The 19,908-nt window shown below is 35.9% G+C and overlaps 1 protein-coding gene across 1 annotated transcript in view; it reads right to left on the bottom strand.

Moving 5' to 3' along the window:
- Window positions 1–577: 577 nt before the first annotated feature.
- The window catches only part of QKI (QKI, KH domain containing RNA binding), a 305,977-nt gene continuing 286,646 nt past the window's right edge, over window positions 578–19,908 (bottom strand). Inside the window, 4 exon segments of the mRNA XM_065590404.1 lie at window positions 578–3,687; window positions 8,292–8,366; window positions 11,201–11,497; window positions 15,459–15,546. Coding sequence (XP_065446476.1) covers window positions 3,671–3,687; window positions 8,292–8,366; window positions 11,201–11,497; window positions 15,459–15,546 — 477 coding nt within the window. The 3' untranslated portion in view covers window positions 578–3,670.

Below are 19,908 nucleotides of genomic sequence, written 5' to 3'. Positions count from 1 at the left end.
CCTTGCTTCAGATACACAAAAAATATAGTCCAGTAATAATGTGTGCTTATACAAAATAGAAGAGAATCACAAGATGTGACACTGAATCAGGTGCTTTAAATAAAGAATGGCAAATTTCAATGAGATTTACTGTGACATCAAAATGGTTCAACAAAGAATCAAACTGGTTTCTCTGGGTACACCATCACATGATTTACCAATATACTGGCATCTTTGCTCTTTTGCTGTGAGCTGACAGTGATTATTTTAGAGAAAGAAAAAGTAACGTGTGGAATTAGTAATGCAGATGCTGAAAGGCAAGTGGCAAGACTACAAGAAGAATGCTTCAAATAATGCTACTTTGTTCCCATCTCTACTCCACCTACCCCCCCCCAAGGCAAAGGCCAGAATGACCAAAAGCCAATTTAATAGTAGTGTGCAGAATGTCAGCCGACAAACAACATAAATACAAGTCATGTGTTATCTGTGGTCACGTTCTTCAGGGTTAGTCCAGTAACTCAAGACTTTACATTCTTCCGTCTTTGTTTGTTTATTTTAATTAAACATGTAATGGTTAATAAACAGACATAGTCCAGAGTTAGTAGGTTGGTATTATAACATTTATTAAAATAATGCTATGGGTTAATAGAAACAGCAAAGAACCAAAGAATTAAAATGCAAGCTATGTAAAAACCCAACTAAAACCCAAATATGTCTAATGTATTCATCCAGTAGCTAACTAAAAGCCCAAGAAAGACAACACTCCCAATATAATAAAGTACTGCAAAACAATTGGCAATTTTCAGTTATCAAAATTGTGGGTTTTGCATTTTTGTATCCTTTTTTTCTCAATCAGGAAAAAAATTGAATGTTTTATATAACATACATATAAAACAAGATAGAAAAATACATTATAAACTTGTAACAATGGCTGTAAATACATTATCTTACATGTTTCTCATAGGCAATAGGTTGGTTATGATACATACACAGCATGAAACTACTAAGATAATAAAGAATAGACAAATACATGTCATCTGTACTGTTACATACAAGCGACACTCCCATCTACCCACTCTAAAAAATTACATAATACTGTCAGAAAGAAGTCTTAAAACTACATATTTTAATAAAGAAAAATTCAATAAAGAATTATAATACTGAGAACCAAGGCATTCAGAGATTTCAAAAGTCATGCTTTTTTTTAAGTTGATCCAAAATTTTGTCAACTATGTTTTCAAAAGTTTGTTCATTCAGAGCAAACATTACTATTACATGTCACACTTCTATTTCATACACGTAACTTTCCCCCATTTGATAAACATCTAAAAATGTCCAGGTTTATCATAGTTGAGATGAATCTGGATCAAATACTGGTATTGTTTTAGCAAATCTCTTCTCAAATGTTTGAGTGTCGCAGGTTTATTCAACCAAACAAACAAAAATCAAAATGGCACAGCATATATACTGTAAATTAAGTCAAAACAACTGTATGTGTAACAGGAAGACAAAGCTGGTGGCACGATAAACAAAAGCTAGCTGAATACAAAAGGATGAATGTCTATTGCATAGTAAATAAACGGATAATTGTTTCCAGGTGAGACAAGATGCTAGATGAGGTCACCAAACAGGTGCTTAAACCGTAAGCCCTCTTTCTTAGCTTACTATTGACCTTTGATTTGGAAGCTATGAAGGTTTGCAGGAGGAGAATAAGTTGACAAGAGGGGAAATAAATCATCACCTGATATTTGCCAAGTCTAATACTGAGCCATTAGCAAATTGATACTTGCTCAATATTTTCAGAATTCAACACTATTCAAAAAAGCTTCTCAGCTCTTATGCTGGTCTAGCTACATGAATTTCATGTGGCGCTAAAAGATAATACTGAACTATAGATGAATTTTTAAATAGTTAGTCGATGAATCTTTCCTGCTTTTCTTTTGAATAAAAAGCAACAATCAATATTATGAGAATTGAATATCTTATACACTATTTGACACTGTGGGAGCTGCTTACAAAATACTGGAACATGCTTAGGTCAGACTTAAAATTAGTTAAACATGTTCAATTTCATTATCCACCAAACTTTATTCTGTGGACAAGTACAAGGTCTGCTATACTTGTCAATATTTCAAATCAAGACAACTCCACGCCATCCCCTGAACAAAATGGAGCACTTGCTGCCCTATAAACATGTGTCAGCTAATGCTGATTTAGAATGAGTCAGAACCCTTTGGTTTAGATTGAGCAAGTACATGAAACAAAATATGTTAACTATGGTTTGAGATGGTGAAAATGTTGCAAGACTAATGGGGGCCAGCATTTGATAGAAAAATTATCAAACGTTTCACATTATAAGATTTGGCAAAGTTGCATCATGCTACTATGGCAAAAATCAGTTATTTCAAACTGTCAACTCATTTGTCTTCCTTTCCCAGCTTCTTTTCACATACTGGGCGACTAAGTGGCATGCATTAACTTGTTGTCTGAGGGAGGAGCTGATTATATGAGACATTTGACTAAATGACCATGAAGAAAATAAGGCACTTCCTTTTCTTTAGACTTATTCCAATACTTAAAAAATAAAAAAGAAAGACAAAAAGGCTCTTTTGGTCTTTTGTTTCTTGACAACCACCAGAAAAAATCATTTAATGAAATAAAGGGTTGTTTCTTTGTTCTTTTTTTCTTTTTTTTATAACACTTGAAAGTATAAAATGCTACATTTCCAAAAATATATTTTTTCTGCACCAGCACCCTTGTATAGTAAAAGTATCTACTTTTTTGTTCATTTTGTTTCAATGCACTACACTTTATCTACAATTTCATTACATGTATACAGCAAATAGGCAAGCATGGCTTTTACATCCTTAATGAAATTTTTCTATACAGGGAGGTTTAAAAAAAATATTTGAACAGTTTGCCCAGTAATGTGACACATAATGCATGTACCTTGTTCTCATGTAATCTTTTAAGAAAGTTTAAATATGGTTAAAGTAATCTTAACTCAGATTTTGCTTTCATAGTGTTGCTGTTTTGTTCTTTGCATTAACATAGTTCTGAAAATTCACTGAAATCTATCTTTCATGGCACACGTTCTTTTAAAACATCCAATTTGGCAGGCAATAGAAAAAAGGCTGCAACTTTTGCCCTTTGAGGGCACTGGTAGTGACTAAACAGCAAGTCAAATTTTGAATACTTTTTGGAATCCCTTCACCAATGACATCCCTGACCAAAGGTTCATGCATGATGCATCATCACACAGTACATTCAAAGAGAGCTTTGACTTCATTATGAGAAGAAAAAGATTCCTAGAAGTCGCTCACAGTAACTGCCTCTGTCATCGGGTAGTTAAGGGACATCTGTCTCCATCACTTAAGTGAGGCCTTCTTACCGTTCGTTTAGGGTGGGACACTAAAGGATGATCAGTGCTGAGGGATGAATTGGACCTTATTGCTTTACTACTATTCAGTGCAGGTTCTAGAACCACTTTCACCCAAACAGGAAAAAAAAGCTGAGTTGGAGGACAATAATTTCTTTGTCTTTTTTGTTAGATGGTAAGACGAACGGACAAGTGCCTCAGCTCGCTGCACTGAAGACAGGCAAGCAAAGGCGATTACCAGTTAACTGATCAGCAGGCAGGCATGGTCAGGTCATCATTGGGTGAAGAGTTCAGAGGTCAGAAGGTCATAGGTTAGTTGCCGGTGGCGGCTGGGTGGTTAGAAACAAAAACAAAACAAAACAAAAACAAAAAATCAAAATAAAAAAAACAAAAAAGAGAAAGAAAAGATAGAGAAGAGATTAGTTTCAGCTAGTGACGGCTTAATGACAACATGAAAACTAATCACAACTAATAAAAAAACAAGCATGTTTAATTCTGACGCACTGATTGACACCATCTACAGAATGCAATAAAATCATGACAGCCTTGTATCATGATTTGAACATGTGAAGGAGAAGCCCACTCCCACAAAACTGGTTAACAGGAAAAAATAGAAATAAAATACAACTAACAACTAATGGTTAGTAGCAGTCGATGAAGGAAACTGGAAAACAAAAACAATGAACAGTTTTTGGCACTTGGTAAAAGAATTTTGAAACAGTCAGCGCAAAGAATCAGTATCTGACTGCTATTAAGCATTAGTATTTTCCCAGGTGCAAGCATTAAAGCAACTATTAATGATGGATGTGATTATTAATAACTGTTTGTTAAAAGAAATGAATCTGAATTTTCATAAACAATTTGGTTTAACATAAACTATGGGCCAAACAAGGTTTCTTTTGTTCAATAAATTTTTTATTGCTTTTCAATTATTCTATTTACAAACAACATGGAATTTCTTGGCCTCATGATACAAAGCAATACTAAACTGTAGTCTAGCAGTGTAGGCATCATCATGGAAACCAGGTAAAGGCTAAGCCTATTACTTTAGCCAGCATTTTCCTGTTGAAAATACTATTTTACACATAGGACACTTTTAAAATGCACTTGCATGTAAACACTGTAAAAGTCTTGCCATTTTAAATTCTATACTTCAAAAGCTCTAAGTACATCAAAAAATAGAGAAAGTATCTAATTGATACTAATAAGGCATTTTAAAACTACAGACAGCTTTCTTTATTCATTTTCAAAGCTAATACTCTGCAAATACAATAAAATCTGACATTTCATATACATTCCTGCTTTATATTTTTATATTTTAAAAGAAGCCACCTGTAAATACTATTTTCTTTTGCAAAAAACAAAAAACCACAAACAAACAAAAACAAAAAAATTACAGTAAAACATAAAAAAGTTCTCAAGTGGAAAGTTATCATTCCCAATGTTCTTGAGCTGATCCTTCTTTAATCATTCTCTCTCACATTCTCCTTCACCAAACTTGGTCCACTTAACAGTAGTACAATTTTTAAGACTTGTTCAACAGCTTAATCATATCTAATAAATTCTGAGGTTTGATAGAGTTTTTGTACTGTTGCCATTCTGACTAAGGCAGAGGAGATGAAAGTGAGAAAGGTATTCAGTGCAAAGTCAGATTTGTGCCATTTCATAAAATGAAATCCAGTAGGTGTAATGTTCACAGATAGCATATTTTTAAATGATCTATATCATGGGTTGATTTACCTTCACATAATAAAAATGGTTTCTATGGCCTATCATTTAGGATACAGTTTATAAACACTAAAAATTACTACTGTAACTTAAATGAGACCACATGTTCCCTGAACTTCTTCAAAATTCTGCTAAGTGGGATTTTGTTTAAATTAAAACTGCTGTTGCAAATATAAGCAAAAAAAAAAATAAAAAATAAATATTTAATGTGGCACAATCTCACCACTTTACAGGTATACGAAAAACACAGAATCTTAAAGCATTTTTGATACTGATTGCAATTTTGATTAAAATGGTATTAAAATTTTATATATAAATTATGTGACAATTGGTTTTGATAAAAACATTCAGAAAAATTATCAGCATTAACATTTCTTGTGGAGTATATAATCAAAGTAAGCTACCTTTTTAAGATACCAGAACACCTGTGATACATCCTCTGCCAAGTCCCCGGCCTTCTACAGTACACACAGGTTTGTCAACTGTGCAACACCATTTACAGTTTATTACAATTAAATCAGTCAGTCTCTCTATTATATGAATCAAATTCAGTTTTGGATTATTTATAGAGCGGGATCTTATTCTTAGTAGAAATGAACTATACTTATCAACCCTTCACCAATTCTAAATGCTTGGTTATAAGAATAACACATTTACATGTTTGGGGGCTCTTGTTTGAAATGCAGTGCTTATATCTAAAAAACTATGCAAAAAACAAAAACATACTCAAAGGGTGAATACAGTAGTACTATATGAGAACCAGTTTAAAAGTTTTTTGTAATCTTAGACCCAATGAATGCATACTTATTTTAGTGATATTTAACAACTGTTTAAAATGCTTTCAGGTTGAAAAAATTAATATTTCGGTTTGCTGACATTGCTTTTTCAATACCAATAATGGTAAATTAATCAAAATGTGTGTCATGAATTGCACAGAAGGTGCACATGGCAAGTGTTGATCAATTTTTGGTATTTTAATTTTACAGCAAAATTTTAAAACTCACATTAACCTCCTCTATGTAAAATGTTTGTACTATGCCAAAAGGTATTCTTTCCAAAACATACCCCTCTTCTAAATCTCTAAAGAGTGTGCACTGATAGTCTGCTTTTTAAAATTTGTAATAAAATGAAGTACAGTCTTTAAAAATATCTTTGCGCAACCTATGGTTTGTAATGTAAGTTGCTACGGGTAATTTAGAACTCTATTCATCAGAAATTATCAGCATCGTTTTAATGTAAAAAAATATACAGGTCACAGAACCATGTATGGTCTCCATGAGAGAATAGCTCTGTGTATTCTTTTTTTAAAAACATACAAATTAACTTTGAAGAGCTATACATATGGACAATTTACCATCAAAGAAGTGTCTGTGTTTCAGTAGAAGGTGAGATGATTCCAATATTTATTATTTTCAGTTCAATGATTTATAGTTGCAACCATTGCCAAGGCAGCTGAACAGCTGACACGAATTAAAAACAACAAAATTAGTAAATACTACATTGGTCTATTCAAATAAAGTAACCAATAGATTAAAAAAATTCCATGCCCTGCTACAATGATTTGGTCACCAGCTGTTCCAGGGAAATACCTGCCTAAACAAATAAGCTTTTCAACTGTGGCATGAAGGACACCAAATCTGGGCTCTGAGAGACCATCAGTAGGAGCAGATTCTAGAGACATGGGCCTTGTATAGAAATGCCCTGCTGCCCATCTTTCAACAAAGAATACGAACAACCCAGCAGACTGTAACCACTGTGATGGGATATAAGGGGAAAAGAATTTTTTCAGGTAACTGTATAGATTTTATATATCAGCTTGTGCCTTTTATAAAGCATTAAAAGGTAAAGGCGCTACATAAAATATAATAAATATCTTAGAGAGCCCCTCTCTCTGGTATTGGTGTCCATGGTGTCCTCCTTATATATGGTAATCTGACACAGATCTTAACAAATCAACAGAAGGAGAGAGGTGGAGTGTAGGCTAAATTCTGTATTAGGAGTAGACATGCCTGTCCCCTGAATTTGGCTTTAAGTATATCAAATCAAGGAAGCCTGTGGATATCCTATTCTGCTGAGAATAGGTCCTTAGAATAATAATACTCAGCAATTTCAAAACATTTCGCATCTTCAAAAGCATTGAACATACATTAATCCCCACAACACCCCATGAGCTAAGGAAGTATCATCCTTATTTTATAGATGGGAAAAACATACACAGAAAGGTTAAGTGATTCACACAAGGAGTCACTGGCAGAGCTGGGATAAGGGGTTGGGTGTTCCAGTTCTCCACCTGCACTGCTTCCTAGTCAATGAACAGCCCAATGTCAATAAACCGAAAACATCACTTTTCTTAATAAGCTTAAGTAATTCATTCAAGGGTCCAAGGGCATACACAGATGGTAAGTTACATTTGATGAACAGGAGAAAAATGAAGATTTATTTTCCATTCATTGGTTAGTTAAGAGAGATGTCCAAATACTGGATGTCATCTCACCAACGGGACTTCAAAAGTTGCTTCTTCTTCAGACAATGTATTTTAGCAGCAAATGACAAATACCAAGAAATCCATTTTGGCAAAAGAACATAAAAGAATATTGCCTTTACTGACTCAAACCCAACAAACTTTTGAAGTATTATCTTCACAGTCCTTATTTTGTTGAATTAAGTTAGATATCTGAGAACATGAATCTTCTTTAGAGTTATACAGTACAGTGGCTCAAACAGTTTATTAGAAAAACGGAACCTAAATCTTCAGTTTTCTCCAGACAGGAGGCATTTTATTCCTTTACTTCCTTCTCATTAAGCACCCATCCATTCATTTTATTTTTGCAACACCAATCTGATATTTCCACACCAATTAAAAGAGCAAGTTTGAAGGGAAAACCAATTAATGTAGCACTAAACTCTTATTTCCTGATGAAGCTGAATCTTCTATAGTTCTTATAAAGGAAATCAGTTATAGCATTTTAAACATATCACATAATTTATATATTTTAATAGATGGGAAACCTAAAGAAGTTTACACAAGGTCTTTAAAATTGCAAGCGTTTCCAAAGCTGTAAAATAGTGACTATTTAGATTTTTGAGAAAATTAATATTAATGAGTGGGTCAAAATATGGTATTTGGTTAACCAGCTGTGGTGTTGCAAATTTCATGTACACTCAAAGCATTTCTTATAAAAAAGAACTGCAGAACTAAACTAACCTCGGTCTGCGGTCACAATCCTTTGGTAAGGATGGACACGCATATCGTGCCTTCGAACTTTAGTAGCCACCGCACCTAGTTAAATTGCAATTACCAAGACAAAGTTAGAAAACATTCAAAGACAAACATTAACAGCAGGTTTAGCAAAATGGATTTAAGTGATCATTTACTACAAAATTCATTTTAAGAAAGCAACAAGTTAAGGCACAGTAGTTTCAAATCTTAACTTTAATATATGAAGTATATCTGTGCAGATTAATATTGCATTTATTTCAAACATCCTGGCCTTAACCTGTTTAATCCACTCATTTTCAATCCCAACATTACAGTATTTCATGAAATCTATTAGATCCAAGAACATTTAAGCTTTACTAGTCACATATTCACTGAAGTGCCTTTTTTGCAGCAGCACTACTTTAAATAATGCCATTTTTAATACTGACAATTATTTGCTACCCTTCAGACCACTTCCAGTTTCTACCATTAAAAAAAGTTTTAAAGCAATTCTTCATGCCTACAGATGTGGTTTTAAACTTTAAGTCAATAAAGTATGAACTGCAATGAATTAGGTGATTAGTAAAGCAAACAGTATAGAACACTTAGCAGTCAGTATACTACTATACACTCATAAATTACAGCTACTTTGTAATAATAGAGACTAAACCAAATTAATAGCACTATTTTATTTTATATCTATGTGCAAAAAAAGTGCAAGTAAGTCACTGACTGCTAGGCTACTTTTTTTCAAGACTGCTGAAACTAAGCATTTGTTAAATTCAGATCTGATGAGGGTTCAGTTAAGACCGTTCTTGAATTCTTAGCCTTTCGTTGGGAAAGCCATACCTACAGATAAAAGGAAGGGAATTAAAAATTAGTCGCCAACTAAGATTTGACACTGATACCGACTTTCCCATAACCACCACCACCAACACCCATTTGTAAATTTTAAGGGAACTGCTTTAAGATACCTAAATAGTTCACCATAAAAATGGGCAAAAAATACATAAATATGTTACAAGGTAAAACTCAACAATAAACCATTTCAAATCTATCAGTTCTGTCAGCAATGCACAAATTATTTTAAATTTCATTGCTCAAATGATAGAGCATGTATTAGAATCAGTAATTCTAGATTGCCCAGGTTACTTTGTATTATAATTGAAGTTCTTTAGTGAAAACTCATCCTCAGTGGTCAGCCAAAAGGACATTTGCTTAGATAGCTCTACCTTATCTACATTAGTTTTTTTGTGCTCTAAGCAACACGGACTGTGCAGGAAGGATTCTGATACATTTTTTAGTAATTCTCCCCTTCCCCACTCTTTTTATATAAAAATCTTGCCTGAAATTCATAAAAACTCTCTGCATTGTATTAAGTTATTACCATGCCGTAACACATTTAATCATTATTTCTTTACTGCTCAACTACATCAAATGGTAATGAGATTTGGTACTGGACTCAGCCGGTGGCTACAATGATCCCTACCACAGTGAAACTACCTCAATAGACCCTGTAAGTGCCAGCACAGAGGACTCCTAGGTGGAAAAACAACATGCACAGGGTTGCAGGAAAAATTATTAATAAAAAGGAAAATATTACCAGAAAGGTATAAAGTTACATTGTTACTAATTTATCTATCATAATTTTTTGGCTATTTCAGAGACTATGCAATAGCAATACGCTATTCTTGACTTCATTCTTTTGACCAATTAAATGTTTTAAAAATGACTAGTGCTAAAATTGAAAATAAATGACTAAATACAAAAAAGTACATTTTCCTATCCACAATGCCAAAAGGAACATGTAAAGACAGATGCACACACACACATACATAGAGCAGCTAGTATTCACTTAATTGAGCATTGGCTTTTTGTATTTCTTTCAGCAAGATATTGACTTTGAATCTTAATGTCCAATGTTCATTAGAGACTTTTAGAATTTGTGTAAATCAATAACTGCTGCTGAACAAACTTTAAAGATCAAAGTCCTATAAGTCAACAAAATCATGCAGCACCAAGGTCATATACAATTTAGTAAAAGAACCAGAGAGTAAAGATTATTCAAATTCTGGAGGGAGTAAGGAGGAGAGAAATTGCATTGAAACAGTTTGTTTTATATTGACTGGTTAACTGGATTATAAACAGCAGATGTATTCTAGCCTTGATTTAGCAAGTCAATGGACTGAAATACCAGATATGATTGGCATTTCAGTCAACTCTATAAAAAAGATGTCAGTAATGTTTCTAATTGCACTGTTCTCCAGCCACATCTTAAAAGACCTAAGTTTACTTACTGAAACTATTATTTTGTTTTCTGCTTAAAGACAGATTCATAGGTTCTTGCCACTAGATTAATTCATCAGATCTATCAATGGAAACTATATTTTTAGTTTTTTTTCAAGATTTGTTTGATGCCACAAAATATTGTGCAAAATTAAAAATGATCCCTTTTAAATATTATTGTTTACATTTTAGGAAAGTGCATTCAAGTTTTCCATTTGGGACAGTATTTATATTAACTATGCATTTCAATTCCTATTTGCTTTTATTCTTGTCTAAAAGATGTTTTCATTTGATAGCACTACAAAAAACTTAAATGTACTACAATTTGATTAAAATAAACACACAATTTTGTTTTCAAAAAATTAAAAATGCTCCAAAATAAATATTGACATTTTAAAGACATATGAATTTAGCAATCTATATAAAACAATTTTAGAGCTGCACTTATTCAATGCACTTTTTACTGGGCAATTTCTGAGTCTTTAAATGAAACAAAATAGGGTCAGAGCTCTCTTTCAAAAACAAAGTTTCAATGAACCACTGACTCTCATACAATAGTAAAAAACACAATAAAGCAGCCTTAGAAAATGATCTACAATTCAGTTAATCATCTTAGTAGAGAAACTTACCTAATACGCCACTAGGTTCAATAGGATACTCAAGAATTGATGTCGCTGGTGCCAGTGTATAGGGATACTCATAGGGTGTGTAAATTAAACCAGCTTCAGGTCCTTGAGGAACTATTGCAGCAGTTGGATGAGGAGTTCCGTTTGGCATGACAGCGGTCTGTATCTGTCTGATCAAAGGCATTATGGTAGGGCCAGCTGGCGTAGGAGTACGCAGGGCAGCTGGGGGGAGAACAGGCGCAGGCCCAGTAATAATCCTTGGAGCCTGGGCTGTCGCTGCAAGAGAAAAGGCAAGGGCTGCTACAGTAAGCAAAGAAATTTAGAAGGAAGTATGGAGATAGCAGTACAAAACGTGAAAAGAATGGAAAAAAGGGGAAAAAGTAGGAAAGAAGAAAAATAAAAGGAAATCATTAGTACATGCGCTGATCACACAGTGCCAAAGCACACCATTCAAATGCAAACAGCTTTCCATTTCTCAGTGTGCTTAAGTATGAACATGCAAAATAAAAAAAGCCTTTATAAAACAGTGAAGTAGACTTCTAAACAGGTTACATAGCACGAAAGCTCAATTTAAACCATGTTTCTTTTACCTATGCTTTCAAGACTGCATGAGACTGAGACGCATGCAGGAGATATACGGAAAATACTGTTGTAATCGTACATGGAATGTAAAATATACTGCAACTATAGAATCCACAGATAGTCAGTTATGCAGACCTTTTATACAAAATGAAAAAAGGTTTCATAATACTTTTGTTTTTTATTAAAATTCTATTTCAAAATACATAAAACCTCCCATGATCATTGGGGTTAAAGGTGTCCTAGTAATTGTGGGTGTCCTTTTTTGCTTCTTTGTGATGAATGAAATAGGTCCAAAAAGATGATATTCTTCCTTCCCCCTCCCCCATTCTCAAAAATAATATTTTTTTTCCTACTTCCATTTTAAATTAGAAATTCATGCGTTTTTGACACTGCGTCCTGGAAGTGTAGGTTAGGAAAAATGTACTTAAAAAAAAATGGAGCTAGCACATTTTAATTAAATGCTGTTTAAAATATTTTAGCACCCAATCCAGACAAGTTTTAACACCTCTCGTGGGGTCAACCCTCAAACTTAGACTTTATGGGCTTGTGTAAATGCAGAATTACAGTGGTTTGACTTAAAGAATGCTTTTTACATGATTTAGTTAAACCTACAGGTGGTTGGAAAATCCAAAATTTTCCCGGAAAAAAATTCATTGGAAAAATGCCTTTTAGAATTCTTTTGACAGAAATTTTTCAGGTTTTCTGTGGAAGCTTTTGAAATGAAATAAAAATTGTATTTCATGTAGTCTTACATTTTTTTTCCCCTGGAAACTGAAAAAATTCTGTTTTCTATTTTTGATTCTGGATTTTCAGGCTTTTGATATGTCAAAATGAAAAGAAAAAATAAGTTACAGTTCAAAGTATCTATTCAAAATTAAAAAATGCCAGAAATTGTTCAGATGAAAAAATTGAAAATTTGAACAAGCTCTAGTTAAACTGCTGCATGGGCATTCTTATTTTGGTTTACATTAAGTCAGTTAGAAACAGGCTTAAGGTCAAATGAAGTAATCCACTCAATCCAATATAAGAATGTCCAGAAAGGGACTGCATCAGTTTAACTAAGCAACTGGTTTAATGGCTGGTTTATTAAAAAATTCAAACCAAAATAATACAAGGTGCGAAATGAATCCAATTTAAGCCTGGTCTACACACAGTATAACTAACTATGTTGGTTGGGAGTGTGATTTTGTGTTTTGTTTTGCCAGCTTATTCCAATAAAAACCGAGGCGGTGTCTACACTGCCACTTTCAGCGCTAAAACTTTTGTTGTTCAGGGGTGTGAAAAAACACACCCCTGAGCGACAAAAGTTTTAGCACTGAAAAGCACCAGTAAAGACAGTGCTTTATCGCTGTGAGCCGTGCTCCCGGCAACAAAGCTGTGTGCGTGTGTGGTTTTTTTTTTTTTTTTTTTTAAATCGCTGGGAGAGCTCTCCCCCGGCGATAAAGCATGTCTACACTGCCCACATCACAGCGCTGCTGTGGCCACGCTGTAACCTGGGCAGTGTAGACATACCCCTAGTGCGAACATTGTTATACCAGTATAGCTTATTCCCTTCCCAAACAAAAATAAGCCATATTGGTATAAGCACTTTCATTTTTGTAAAATTGCCACTCCACTAGGGTTATGTCTACACTACCGAATGTATGTATGCTGGCCAGTTTGTAGATTTGAAATGAAATATGAAAACCTCCAATTCTGTGTGTCTTGTATTTTCAAATTTCATTGCAGACACAATGTACAACAGAAACTTTTTCTGCCAGTGAAGGACCAAAGCCTCCCCGAACAACATTAGCTATGCTGACTGAAGCACTCTTACGTCAACACAGTTGCATCTACCTGGGGTTTTGTACCCATAGCAGTGTTGGAGAGGGGTGTGGTCTCCTCCCCCCTCCCAAACATCTGATAAATATAGCCATGCTGGAGAAAGTTTTAAGTTTAGACAAGACCTTGGGGAGTCATATTGCGTTAATTATACCTTTATAATTAAATCAATACAACCTTTGTGACTAGACTAGGCCTTATTTCAGTGCACGTGTGTTAACTAAACTTTGTTAAACCTGTGTAAGTTTATGTTTTGAAAAAGCCTGCGGTCCACAGATATCAAGTGACTGAAACCTGAGTGATAGGGCCCGTTTTTTATTCACGATTTTCAAAACTGTACTTTGTTTTTATTAAGACAAATTAATGCCAGAATAAGCAGTAGGAAGAAAAGCTCTTTTGTTAAAGAGCAACTACTCTGCTCCTTTGATTATGGAAAGCATTCACCTCCACAAAATCTGGGTCCTTCAAGACAGGCTTCCAGTAAAGGAAGATTTGACATTCCTGACAGATTTTAAAGAGGAACAAAAAGCAGGTCCCTCTCCCACCCCAAGCCTTTAAAGTTTTTTTTTTTTTTTAAATCAGAAAGCAGAAAAAAAGGCACAAATCCAATTCTTCTCTCTCTTCAGGTTACTGTTATCAGATCTCATCTGAAGATGTTAAAGTAGCTAAACCTAATTGGCATGATCTCTCTCATTTGTTTGTTTTGCATATAACCACCATTTACTATAAACTGTAATAGAAGTGCACATGTAGAAGGACAACTTTTGGTAATATCAGTATGCCCTTAATGAAAAAGTTGACATGACTGTGCTTACATTTGACACCTGTATCAGCGAGAGTAAAGGTTTGAGAATGATTTTAAAATTTGAATTTTCATTAACAAGCTTTTACGTTCTATCCTGGAGAAAAGAGTTTATACCATAAAGAATAGCAGGCACATGTCACATGTACTCTGATAACCAAGTGCATGCCATTCAGCTTCAAGTATAAAACTGTACATACATGCATGCTCAAATCAATCTAATGGAAGAAGAATTGTTACAAACGGGCTCATTACATCACTGATCTCTGTGAACTTGCATGTGAAATCAGTTAATGAATCACTGGAAAAACATAACATTGGGGAAACATGCAAGCAAGATGACAGGAAGGAATATAATACAGAAAATGTTATTCATGTTATCTTGAACAACTGTTACATTCCCTTAAATCTCTCTAAAAAAGGTGAAAAGGAATCTATCCTCTTTTACACATGGCAAGAAATAAACAAAATTATGAGGAATACCACAGCTTCTATAGTTTACAAAACATAAAAGAGCTGGTCTACACTGAAAAGTCACATCAATATAGCTCTCTCTCTCTTTGTGGGTCTGAAAAATCCACACCCCTGACAGACATCATTAAGCCAATCTAACCCTCAATGAAGTCAGTGCCAGGCTGACGGAAGAATTCTTCTGTGAACCTAGCTACCACCTCTCAGGGATATGGAATACCTGTAGCGATGGGAGAACCCATCCCGTCACTGTAGTACGTGTCTATACTGAATTGCTACAGTGGAACAGCTATGCTACAGTAGCGTTTTAAGGGTAGACATAGCCTAAAAAGCTTGCTTTTAGGGCTCAACTTTGATCAGAGTTAAAAAATAAATACTTATTATTTAAAAAAAAAATTTCAATTCAGACATACTGACAGGAAAAAAAAAATCAAAATATCTTGAATTTGCAGCAGTACTAACCACACTGTCTCAATCTCGTCAACAGATATGCAACTGTGCATTTGCCAAAAGGAGAAAGGTTGGGAAACAAAACCCCTGTGGAGTCTGCTCTCCTACTGGCCCCTAGAATTTTGTCATGCTTACGTGATTTGATGTTGGCGTCTCTGTAGGTGCCATTCAGAATTGCAAGTTCCATTAGTTGCATCTTTTTAAGGCTGTCTTCCCCCTCTGCCTGCGTATGAAAAGTAGGAAAGAAAGTTAGACTAACATTTTATTTTATGAGCCAAATCTGCGCCTAGGACTTGAGAGAGAAAAAAGACATTTCTCTGAGTTTGAATGGATGGAAATACTTATTTATATTACACATAAGCCTTATGGGAATATTAGTGTATTATTAACCTCCATGGATCTGAAAGTATTAAAATTGTAAGTAGACCTCCAATAATTGGTACTGGATGAACGTCATATAAAAGTGAATAAAAGAAAAGTAAAAAATTACCAAAACAGAGCTAAAGTTTAAATCTGTGTTTGAAAGGCGAATTTAAGATTTTAAATGAAGAAGTATTAACTTCTAAATACTTGTAGAAGATATTTGGTTGGTGGACTAAATGAAAGAAAATGCAAATATTAAATAATTGGGGCTTAAATTAATGTGTTTTTATTATGCCAGATATTGAATATTACATAAAAAGAAATAATTTGGGCCGCTATTCTGAACATTAAGTCTACAACTGTTGAAAGTCAACATTCACGTCCACAAACAGCTTCAAATTCTGAACTAAAATAGGCCAAATTCAGCCAAATAAAGCTTGCAGGTAAGATGGTGCAAGTTCCCTGAAATTCAGCAGTGATATAAATGCTCATGCAAACTGGTCACAAAACAAAAATAAGTAGCAAAGTAATATAACTTGTAATCATTTTGTATTCCTAATGAATTCCAAACCTGTGCAATTTACTTGCTTGGGGTCAGGAAGATGAATGTACTAGAAAGTAACTAACAAGAGATTGTATAATAATAAAACAGCCTCACCTCCTCCAAATTAGGCCTGTCCTGCAAAACATTTAAACACATACTTAACTTTAAGTATGTGAGTAATCCCACTAAAGTCAATGCAAATTGTTTTGCTGGGTCAAGGCCTTAATTCAAGCACCAAACCCAAAACTCCACGACCAACATCAGCCATGGCAAAAAAGGATACAATACTTTTATTGATCTCAAATAAAAAGTATACCTGTTTATACTAGATCTGGAATTTGGTTCCCACAGAATACCTAATCATTTTAAATTGAGCTCATTTTGTGCACTCACTAAATGATGAATAGGTGTAAATTACATTTTATTGCCACATACACACATTTTCTGGTTAAGGTACACCTGTGTTATTTACACCATTTATGTTACTGTTGGAATTTGGCTCAGAGTCTAGACCCCCCCCCCGGCCCCCAATATGTATCCCATTGTCAACAATAATATTGTCAATTATTCTCATTAAAAAGTAAATGAAGGAAAAAGAGAACTGAGTTTCGATACTTTGTATACCTCAAAAGCAGTAAGTAAAACTGGTATTGTTTCATGTGTTTTATTCTCAAAAGTTGTATTTTGATATCCTGAAGAAGCCTTTAATACATTCAGTATAGTTTCCAATGTGTTAAAACATTTACAATAAAGTTATCACATAATAGCTCTAGCATCTTTCCTTGAGTACCTTTAGACCAGCAGCAAGGTACTGATTTAAGTTCACTTTTCACTTGCTAAGCAAAAGTAGTACTTTTGTCTAATTTGTTTTTGTTTTTAATGGAGATATCCCATCTCCTAGAACTGGAAGGGACCTTGAAAGGTCATCGAGTCGCCCCCCTGCCTTCACTAGCAGGACCAAGTACTGATTTTGCCCCAGATCCCTAAGTGGCCCCCTCAAGGATTGAACTCACAACCCTGGGTTTAGCAGGCCAATGCTCAAACCACTGAGTTATCCCTCCCCCAAATTTGCAATAACAAATTTCCCAATATTAATGCCACATACTGCTATTTTCTTAACTTACATTCCACTATCCAGATAGCAAAATAACATTTATTGGAAATTAAAAAGATGTGTATGCTTGGTTATAATACCATGCCAGGTCACCACTATATAATTTAACAATGTTACAATTACTACTACACATGATGCACTCTCAGGGATTTAAAGCTGGATGGAAAATTGGCAATCTAAAGTGCCAGCATGAACATATTTTATCCTCCGGAAAAGTTGGCTAAATTTGTATTTGGGGAATTTTTAAAAAAGTCACCTATACAAATATATGTTTGCAGACATTTAGGTTAATATTTTAAAAAGTATTAGTGACTCTGGGTGCTTTAATACTGGGGTGCCCAACTTAGAGTCATTTTAAAGGAGCCTGTTTTTCAGAAAGCATTGCTCCTCTACACTCAAAACCAAGCCTCTTTAAAGTGACTCATGTTAGGTGTCCAAAAATGGAGGCATCCAAAATTGCCAGTGACTTTTTAAAAACTTGGGAAGAGTTCACGGTAAGGAAAGGCACCTTTTTCTATTTCCTTTCTTCTTAACTTGTCCATTTGGGGCAGGTAGGTAATTAATTAAGATGAACCATTATTGCATATTTCCAGTAACTACTGTTCATAACTCTGTTACAAAATGGCAATAATTCCATTCATATTTTGTGAACTTAGAAAGGAAAGGAGCATGTCTACCTACAGGAATTCCAAAATTTTTGGTATATATTTCATGCTGATTTAAGGAAATAAATAATCACTATAAATATTTTATTCCAAATGCAAAGAGTGAGCCTATTTAGCAAATTATGAAGACACAAAGTCAAGAGGAAGTCTGCATATTCATAATCATATCTAAATATACCTATAATACCATGAAGAGTGTGTTGACAAACTTTTTTTTTGAAGTTTATTAACAAAATAATTTGATGCAACTGTTAGAGAGTTCAAGACTATATAAAAGACGGTTACTCACCGTTGTAACTGTTGTTCTTCGAGATGTGTTGCTCATATCCATTCCATTAGGTGTGTGCGCGCCGCGTGCACGATCGTCGGAAGATTTTTACCCTAGCAACACCGGCGGGTCGGCTGTGGAGCCCCCTAGAGTGGCGCCTTCATGGCGCTGAATATATACCCCAGCCGACCCGGCGCCCCCTCAGTTCCTTCTTGCCGGCTACTCCGACAGTGGGGACGGGGGGCGGGTTTGGAATGGATATGAGCAACACATCTCGAAGAACAACAGTTACAACGGTGAGTAACCGTCTTTTCTTCTTCGAGTGCTTGCTCATATCCATTCCATTAGGTGACTCCCAAGCCCAACTTAGGTGGTGGGGTCGGAGTGAGACATTGCTGTGTGCAAAACCGCTGATCCGAAGGCAGCATCGTCCCTGGACTGCTGCACTAGTGCATAGTGAGCTGTAAACGTGTGGACTGATGACCAAACCGCCGCTCTACAGATGTCCTGGATCGGAACTTGCGCCAGGAAAGCAGTCGAGGAAGCTTGGGCCCTCGTGGAGTGAGCGGTGAGGTGCGGTGTTGAGACACCTGCCAGGTCATAGCAAGTCCGGATGCAAGACGTAATCCAGGAGGATAGGCGTTGTGAGGAGACCGGTGAGCCTTTCATTCGGTCGGCCACTGCAACGAAGAGTTGCGTCGTCTTTCTAAAGTGCCTTGTGCGGTCAATATAGAAGGCCAGGGCCCTGCGTACGTCCAGAGAATGCAAACGTTGATCCTGGCGAGTAGCATGTGGTTTAGGATGAAAGACCGGGAGAAATATATCCTGGTTGATATGAAAAGGAGAAACCACCTTAGGGAGAAAGGCAGGATGTGGACGAAGCTGCACTTTATCCTTATGGAAAACCGTGTAAGGGGGCTCGGATGTAAGCGCCCTGAGTTCAGAAACGCGCCTTGCTGAGGTGATGGCTACGAGGAAGGCTGTCTTCCAGGATAGGTACAGAAGTGAACAGGTGGCCAGTGGCTCGAATGGAGGACCTGTGAGCTTGGAGAGAACCAGGTTGAGGTCCCACGTCGGAACGGGCTGACGTTGTTGTGGGTACGTCCGGTCTAAGCCCTTGAGGAATCTAACGACCATCGGGTTAGAGAATACCGAGGATGCGAGTTCCCCTGGGTGAAAGGCCGATATAGCGGCCAGGTGAACTCTAATTGAAGATATCGCCAACCCCTGCTGTTTTAGGGAGAGGAGATATTCCAAAATGAGAGGAATAGGTGCCTGCAACGGGGACGTGGCTCGTTGTTCGCACCAACAGGAGAACCGCTTCCACTTGGCCAAGTATGTGGTCCGTGTTGAAGGCTTCCTACTGCTCAGCAGAATCTGTTGGACCGAGTGCGAGCATTGTTGCTCTGCCTGGGTGAACCATGGAGCAGCCACGCCGTGAGGTGGAGTGATTGCAGGTCGGGGTGACGCAGGCGACCGTGGTCCTGAGAGATGAGATCCGGGCATAATGGAAGTGGGATCGGTGTCTGAACCGAGAGCTCCAACAGCGTGGTGTACCAATGTTGTCTCGGCCACGCTGGGGCGATCAGAATCACCTGTGCCTGGTCTCTGCGCAATTTGAGCAGTACCTT

This window comes from Chrysemys picta, chromosome 3 (genome assembly GCF_011386835.1).
Source record: "Chrysemys picta bellii isolate R12L10 chromosome 3, ASM1138683v2, whole genome shotgun sequence".
Classification (NCBI taxonomy): Eukaryota; Metazoa; Chordata; order Testudines; family Emydidae; genus Chrysemys; species Chrysemys picta.
This window is presented reverse-complemented; position numbering and strand designations above follow the sequence as displayed.